This window comes from Anabas testudineus, chromosome 8 (assembly GCF_900324465.2).
Source record: "Anabas testudineus chromosome 8, fAnaTes1.2, whole genome shotgun sequence".
Lineage (NCBI taxonomy): Eukaryota > Metazoa > Chordata > Actinopteri > Anabantiformes > Anabantidae > Anabas > Anabas testudineus.
Window position 1 is genome coordinate 12,499,759 of NC_046617.1, and position 9,189 is coordinate 12,508,947.

Consider the following 9,189-nt stretch of genomic DNA (forward strand, 5'->3'; position numbering starts at 1 on the left):
CTGAACTCAAATCTACATATTACTGTGCATGCTATGCAAAGATGGATGAAACCGTTTTTAGGCTTCTGACAGATTTGCAAAAAGTGTTTAATTTTATATTTTTAATGGTAGCAGTGACAGATAAAAAGGCATAAAAACATGTTACGGGACATAACACTTGAACAGAGGTTGCAGAGACTATAATAATGTGTACAGACCATAACTGTGAATATTTTGTATTTTTTACCCAATGCCCCTCCTCCTGTAAGTATTTATTGGTAATGATTTCAGTTTGTTCTTTTATTTGTTGCCTTATCTAACTTTAATTTAGGTTCCCGTCACTCACATGCAGCAGTGAAATTTAATCAGACCTTTGCTAAATGGGTTGAATGATGCTCTTATTAAGAAAACGTTTTGGACATAATCGGAAATGACTGATCAGATTTAGACTTCACAAACTCAACCTCAAAGTTAAATGAATGCAACAGATTCAAAATCAATCCCTAAGTCCAGCTGTGTTCAGACTATAATATCATTAGTGGGATGTTGACTGTAAAAGTTTTGAATTTGTGTATTTCTTACACTTGTAAACCATTGGTGGTTGATGAATTGACAGTAAGCAAAAATATTATTGAAAATCCTGTTGTCGCATGTTCCCCTCCTGTAACAGAAAGCTTCATCTCTTCATTTACATGGAGCTATAAATGAAGACATGAGAACTGCAGGTGCATCCTAGACTGAGAATCGAAAGTCAGTTCGGTTGCTACACATCTGATGTTATTTTTTATCTTACAGAAAGTGTTTACTAAGACCAGATAATGAAATATTAATCACATTTAGTTTTAATATAAGCTATTGCGTGATCAATACACAAATAAAGACTTTTTTAGGTTGCAAGGCTGATTTTATTGAACAAACCTTAATTAAATGTAAATGCAAAGCTGATATAAAACATTATCCTAACTGTCACAACATTAATTAAGCAGGCAGGTGCACTTTTTCTAACATGTAAACTATGTCATGAACAAACAGCACAAACAGCAAAGAAGCAGATTTTCAGTCGTTATTCTGCTCTACTATTCTTCAGTGGGACATTTCGACTTGTTGATGTTTTTATCTGAAGTCTGGGATCCCAAAGACACTTTACAAGTGTAAACCTTGTTCATGTTCCACTCTGACGTCTGGATGTCCAGAGAGCTGCTGATTTGGAAACTCTGGTCTGGTTGTTGAACGGCGGTGCTGGTAGAGACCCCACTGCTCACTGGACTCCCATCAGCCAACCAGGTGACATCTGCAAAAGGCACAGACTGACTGGACAGACAGACCAGAGAGGCTTTGTTGGACCGGAGCTCAGCGCTGGACGGAGGGAAGACTGTCAGGACAGGAGGAGGGAGGCTGGAGCCTGAAAATACATGGAGAGAATTCAGAAGATAACTAGAAATTAAAACCACTAATAAAAAGTCATCACACTGTCTGATTCATTATTATCTGAACTGACAATATGATGATTACACTGATCAAACCATAAAGTAAATTATCATTACTTTACTATTATTTTAAGCTGACAACAAATTCCTACTGTTACACTCTGTATCATACAAAATTTTATATCTAATTTTAAATAACTGGATTACCATCAGTTGGCTTTATTGGTGTCTATCTCACCACCAGAGTAGAAAGACATCAGATCATTTCAATAATATGATTTAAAAACACATCTGAACTTCATCTGAACAAAATTAAACACTATTTACTAACTACTGGTAAAAGTATTAATTTCACCGTAAAATACACAAGAAACAACCTCTTTTTATGATTATTTAAAATGTACTTACTTGTCACAATCAGCTTGGTTCCTTGTCCGAATACCACAGTGATTCAGTTTGTACACATGGTCGTACAAAAACCTCCTGACTCTCACTGATGAGGGGAGTGGAACTGAAACATCCTGTTCACAACAACTTTCACTGTCAACATAATAATTTCATCACTCTTATTACTTTATGTTAAAAAACACTTCTGAATTAAAAGATTGATGCCAAATGGCATTTGTTTTTAGAAGTCCAAATATTATCAGTAATTTCACAGTGAGGATGTTCAAAATGTTTCACAGTACCAACCTCATTAACCTCATTAACTTCATTTGAAGCAAAGGTTGATCAGATAGTTATTGTATTTTAGACTTTCCATCTTTTAACTGTTTGTTTAGTGCCTTTTCTTGTATTGCCCAAGATTTACTGTTTTGAATTCTCAAACTTTTTTGTTTGATTTTGTCAAAACTCATTAAAGCTGCAGTGAGTCCCTCACTGAGGTTTTTGTCATAATGTGAATCACAGTGATACAGCTGCAGAAGCAGAGTCGTCCCATGTCTGACAGAAATACTGAGCAGAGTCTCCTGTCTCAGCACGCTTGATGATGAACTGGTAATCTATGTTTGATGAGGCTTTAGAGTTGAATCGGTTTGAGGAGAATCCTGATCCAAAGCTGGGTGAACTGTCAGTATAGTGAAATCTGAGGACATACTGAGGAGCTTTACCAGGAACCTGTTTGTACCAACTGACAGAATTTCGATCATATCTCTCAATGTTGCATTTGAGAACAACCTCTTGTTCTGTAGAAGCTGTGTGGACGGCAGGCGTCTGAGTCAGTACTATCACTGAATCAACATCTGTTGTAACATAGAAAAATATTTGAGTTAAATGTTTCTGTTTGAAAATATGGACAAAAACAGAAATGAGGAGAAAATCTTACAAGTCAGAACAGTGGTGAGAGTGTAGAGCATCAACAGCATGTTGTCAGTATGAGCTGATCGTGTAAATTGAAAAGAGAACTCAGCGCTGACAGACAGTTTGGTGGATGCGAAGAGGTGGTGGAGCAATTTAATACAACACTGAAACTAAAAAAGCTAATTTGCATCGTTTGTGACACTTGCTGATCTTTTTTTTTTTTTTTTTTTTTTGCTGAGTCATTTGTAAAATGAGAAACAGTTGAACTTATTTATTTGCATGTGAGAGGTGATGAAGCCTGCAGGTGCATCGCTGGTAAGGGAGAGAGGGAGTAGATGCTAAGTTTCACTTACTACAGTATATTCAGATAAAATATTAATAAAACCTTTAAAACTGGGACAGTAATGTAGGAATGTCTTCATTCTCTGAATCGGCTATGAGAAATGTTAGTGTTAACATTAATGGTAACGTATCATAGAACTTGGTTAATCTATAAATATAAATATTGCAGTTAAGGGTGGTACGGTGATTTAATAGTTAACACTGCTGCCTCACAGAAAAAAAGTCCACAAGTTTGAATCCACGTGTTGGCCGGGCGTCTCTCTCTGTGTGGAGTTCCTGTGTCTGTGTGGGTTTTCTCTGGAGATTTCAGCTTCCTCTCACAGTCCAAAGATTAATTTATTTTATAGTATTTTATAGAGAACAATGGGTTTCTTTTTAAATGTAATACATTTTAAAATGTTTGCTCAGAGGTTGAACAGAAGCACTTTTTAAAATGATTATATAATATCCATATACTTTATTATGTCACAGGCAATGTTTCCAGCCCTTATATTTATGTACAACTGTATATACAGTATCTATCTATCTATCTATCTATCTATCTATCTATCTATAGATAGATATAGATATATAGATATGAAGAGACAGAGAGAGAGAGAGAGCTGCAGGAGAGAAAGAAGATCATTTGATAAATGCTACCACCTTGTGATTGAAGGCGTCTTTGCAGATAAATGAATATTAGAAACCACGTTTGAGGGATTTATACAGACCTGTCTTTTTCATGACGCTCATCTCTAAAATAATATCTACATATCTGAAAGCTATCTGAACATATCAAATGTTATCTTTAATGCATTGTATTGGACAAAATCAGGCACAATATCTAGGATTTCTGTGGCCTCCTCTGCCTCGCTCTGATCACTGCTGGCCTTGTGATAATCCCTCTATCAGGAGATCTCATCTGCGCTCGCAACGGTGACTTCAGACCAACGCTAGGAGGAATCCTCCTGGATTGGATGGAGCGCTGTGGCAGAGTGTATCTACCGTCCTGAAGTTCGTCCACAAAAGCCTCCACACTGTCAAACTTTGCGGTGAGCCTCCCCAGCTCATCTTTTAGACTGTTAAACTGCCTGTAGAGGTCCCCGAGAGCGTCGGACAGAGGTTGGATCCTGTGTAAAATATATTTGGGTTGAAACACAGGTGGGAAAAAATTGATTCCAAATTTACATGACCTGTGAAAGGACTTTAACACTGAAATGCAATGAACTGACATGTAAAAATAATTACAGCAGTGTTTACTGGCAAAATATAAGTCGGTTCACATTCATGTTGCCAAGTGAAATTGGCAGCACAAACACAACAAAATCACAACATGTTGTTAAGCAGAAACAGCCCCATCATCTGCAGGAAACATCAGGATAACAGATATTAGGAACAGAATTTTCTTAGGAAAAAAAGGAAAGTATAAGAATCACTGTATTTTGCCTTAATTGAAGAATAAACACTGAGCTGAAAGTGCTAGTCAGGAATTCTCACATTAAACAAGCTCCAAGCTATTGGTAAATCGAATCTCCGGAGGAGAAGGTCAATGACTCGGAGTGATGTCGCCACAAACACTCCATTTCCCGCTTTCTGTTGGCACAATCACCACAGTGAGGTCATTTATAAAGCAAATGTGATCATGGATCACATTACTGGCTCTGACAGGCCCGCGGCCATGTGCAGAGCAAAGGACTTACATAAGTCCTAATTTTGGATGACTGCAAGGAACAATAAAAATGTTCACTGGCATCACTAAGTGTTAGTCTTGCCCTTTTCACCTCTCGCTTACTGAACATTTAGACCATGTGTGTTTTTTTTTTTTTTTCACCATCACTTCGGTGCATAATTACCAGAAACCAGTGTGACCCACCTGTTGTATTCAGGAAGGACAGAAGCGTGGTCGTTGATCAGCATGTCTTTCACTTGGGTTAGAATAGCAAATTTCCAGTTGTCCAGTACCTGAGTGAGGTTTGAGCAAGTCCTGCTGTTGCTCTCTTCTGCCAAAGACAGAAACTTATGGTAATTATGTATGATTATATTCACCCTAAAATTACAATCTTGACTTTGAGATGCTTTTAAAAGGTAATATAATAACCTTTAGGATTCCAGTGTGAGGTTTCCTGTTTCCACTTTTGTGCCCCACACATTGAGATCATGCACAGCAGGACCAGAAACTTCTGCATTTTCATCTTACAAAGAATAAAGAAATATTTAAAATGAAGATGTAGTTTGATTGTGTCAGGCAAAATAAGAAATATAGTAAGCAAGGATATATGTATAACAGTCTTTCACTTAAATAAAACCTCTCACACCTGCTGATCATTTATTTACTTGCATGTAAAAATGTTTCACTTTTTAAAAATTAGTATAAAAGCAAACTAAGGTTTTGTCCCTCAGATAATAGCACGAGTATCTGATTATACATAGTTCTGACATTAGAGTGAAGTATATGTTTGTACACTAAACTGAATTAGAGGTTACTTTGGGTTTTACTGTACCTTTCTATGTAGTAAAACCAGTGGTCTTCCTGGGTCAGAGTCTCAGAACTTACAATCCTTCAACAGTGAGAAAACACAAAAACGTGATGTGTGCGGCACTTTTATAGCCTCCTGGAGCCGTTCCCCCACCTGCTCCCACCCACTCCGCTGATGCTGGTCAGTGACACACTGCTCTTTTAGCATGTGTGCACATGACTCCATGGATCACAACATAACGCTGAAGACAAACACACGAATGCTTCCCACTTTTTTTTCTGATGTGTCTTGCAGTCCTCACATCTGCTACAGTGATAAAAAAAAAAAAAAAAAGTCTGAATAGGAGGTCTTGATAATCCCCTATCTATCCTCCACTTGTATTACACACTAGTTGCTGTGAGTGGTGCATTGCAGCTGCTCTGATCCACACAGGGTTTTTAATAGAGCACTGTGGCTCTTTCAAAGAATTTTTGTTGCCTACCGTAATGCAATCTGCTCAACATCTGGGCAGTGACAGACGGAGCCAGCAAAGGTCTCTTTAACTGTCAGCAGAGATCAAAACCCAAAGTGCCACTCTCACTTAATTAATATGTAAATGAAAGAAGGAAAACACATGTAGTTTGGTGTCAATGCTTTTTTTTTTTTATAGCTGACTATTTGAGATAATATGGCAGGTTAGAAATCAAAATGAATACGTTTCTAACTTTTTATATGTTATGTTGTAGTAATGAGGAAAATATACAGCCCCTAAAATGCCCACATCTATAACTCAGATACAATCAGCTGCTGTCTGAAGTTCCTCCTGAATCCACCTGTGATGACTCTAGATCATTTATATGGAAATAACATCCCTGCTGATGGCAGGTAAAGGAACACGTTTTCGTTTCATTTCTAAAACAGATTTCTTTAATTTATGTTCTGGACATGTTCTGGGCAGGGAAGTGCTGCTGGACCAAAGAGAGACAGAAAACTATATATCAACAAAGCCCATTTTCCTTCATTTAAATATTGGGCAAAAGGAGTGCGCTGTCGTGTCAGCTCTGAAATGAAATACCTTTTGTCGCACGAAATTCCAGCTCTGATCTGTTCCAGATCAGCGCGTCTTATTCCAATTGCAAGTCTGTGAATGCTGCTGCATCCTGATGTCTGCAGATATTTGTACTAATATATGACATGTGGCCAGTCGCTGCTGAAAATGAATCTAACTGGGTAATACATGCCATCTGCACCAACTTTAAAACCCATAGAGATAACAGACTGTACTGTATATGTTAAGTAGGATGAATATTATGCAGTCTGTACCATCTTCAATGCATAATATAGCCTGTATATTGGATTCTGTTTAAAGAGTGGAAACTAAATCTCAGTGACATTTGTTACCTGACATCCATCCTTTGACTCTCTCAACATGCAGCTACAATAAATCTGATCTAACCTCATTTACTTATTCACCACGTTTTCTATTTAAGCAAAAAATATTTAAGTAAATAAAATTAAATATAAAATATTTTCGTCTGTGGAAACAGGCAGCAGAGCAGGATATTCAGTTCTTTTGTGTATGTAAAGGTAGTAGTAAGTCTTAGTAAAAATACTCTATCAACTGTAAATGTTATAGGAAAATGAACTGACAACATCAAAAGTAAAGGCTGGCTACTCATCTTGCAGGAGAATGTATCACTGGATTACTTTTGCTTACGCATCACTGTGTGAGCAGCATATTATGCTGTAGCTGATTGAATCACAGTTGACTATTGATTCTAAGTTTCTCTGTGTATTTGTCTAATTCATCACAATGCATCACTCTTGCTGATAATATAGTATGTTTTGTATGTAAAAATATAATGCTAAAAGCAGTTCTTGGTTTCTAAATAAACAGGGTAGAGTTACAACCTTACCTGTGAAATGTCTCAGGTTACACATTGGAAACACTCAGTGAATGCAGGTGTTCTGCTGCAGAGCAGGCTGAATGCTCAGCAGTGTGAAAACCATAGTATGAACTACAGTACGCAAAGTTGTGGGAGGTAAATGATGATTGTGACAAATCATTTGTTATTCATTTATTAGACATTATTATTGATTCATGATAAGACTCATAAGCTTCATAATCACATCTGGAATCCACCACCAGTCAGTGTCAGGCTCTGCCTAAAGCAGTAGATTTTCTTGCAGCTCAGTCCAGCAGAGCCAAAGGAAAGAATGACAGCAGCGGATCAGCAGAGCCAGAAAGTGAGCTAACCAGGCCTCTTTCTTCCTGTTTTTTTTTTTTTTTTAACACTGTCACATCTGCTCTTTCTCATACTGCTTGTTATTGATTCAGAGCACACCTCTTTATAATGACTTTATCAGAGAAATATAAAGAGGATGCGTAAACTGAAATATCAGCTCTTAATATTCGACGACTGCTGCCCAACAGAAGCTGCACCCAAGGATTCTGTATTATTATTATTATTATTATTATATCTGATTTGAATTTAAATAATTACCCTGGTAGGCCTGGCAGATGGGACGTGATTACTTTATTATTCAGCAGTCTCACTAAGGGCATCTGTAGTCATGTGTTTGATAATTTTAAGAACACTGGATTTAATATTTCTAAAAAATACCATTAGGAATATTTTGTCGTCCAGCATTTATCCCCATTATTTACATTTTTTCATACCTTATGTTTCAGTATTATTTGTGTTTTCATCCAAAGTGAATTTAGTGTTCACTGTCCTCCAGTGGCCACATTGAGAAACTGCAACACAACATTAGACTATAAGTATATTTTTTTGTGCTTTATGGTCAGAGATGTGCCTGGGATTTCTTTTAGCTCTGTTGCAATGGTCTGTGGAAATGTCACACTTTGACTGATCTTCTTTTATTCCAGCTGGCAAAACAAATTCAATCTCGTCATTGTGGCGTCAGCTGACCAATTGCTCCTTCTTAGCCAAACAGCTTTAACTATTTTTCTTATATTGATTCTGATTTCTATTAATGACAATTAGGAATAAGGCTTTGCCTGTTACTACTGCAGTAATAAAACTCCTAATGTGTTCCATGACACTTTTATTGGATTAGGAAAAATGAATAGTCCTGTTTGGATAGCTAGGACAAATTATGTCATTAATACTTGGATTTGAATCTGCGGTTTTAGTGATCACAAGGTCAGTAAAAATGTGGGAATACTCAAAGAAAAGAGAAGATTAAGCCTTTAATGTTAATCACCTATTAGGAGTAGGACCAAAGAGGTGAAGGCCACACTGCCAGTGGATACAAATGACTAGATGTAAATACAAGTATACTATGTTACAACACCACATATTAAATACCAGATACTTAAATTAACCCTGAACCCTCTCTGGTTTGTGTTGATGCTTCGTGGAATAAAACACGTTGTCTCTCTCTGCTTTGTCTTTTCCAAGTCCAATTAAATAATTACCAAAGTAAAACCTAAATATGTTAGTAGTTCAACTTAGAAAAGCTCACTCTGTGTTTCCAACACATGCTCACATGCTCTAATCCCCCCACTGTGACTCTCACATGATGGAGAAATCTTGCGCCTCACTGCAGCCTGAGGCTAAACACTCCGTAGTTACACCACCTCAGCTCACATGCGCCTCTGTTCATACAGTAGCGAATGCTGCCCTTATGTTCCACTTTAGCTTGTGTCATTCGGACCAGCTAAAGGCACAGTGGTTGACAAC

The 9,189-nt window shown here is 37.3% G+C and overlaps 1 protein-coding gene across 1 annotated transcript; it reads right to left on the reverse strand.

The window, feature by feature from the left end:
- Nucleotides 1-861: 861 nt before the first annotated feature.
- Nucleotides 862-2,853, reverse strand: LOC113158348 (immunoglobulin lambda-1 light chain-like). The gene is made up of 4 exons (XM_026354251.1): nucleotides 2,731-2,853; nucleotides 2,322-2,647; nucleotides 1,815-1,848; nucleotides 862-1,381 (listed from the first exon to the last, which is right to left on the reverse strand). The coding sequence occupies exons 1-4, from the start codon at nucleotides 2,768-2,770 to the stop codon at nucleotides 1,056-1,058; spliced, it is 726 nt and encodes a 241-aa protein (XP_026210036.1). The 5' UTR covers nucleotides 2,771-2,853; the 3' UTR covers nucleotides 862-1,055.
- Between the last annotated feature and the right edge of the window lie 6,336 nt (nucleotides 2,854-9,189).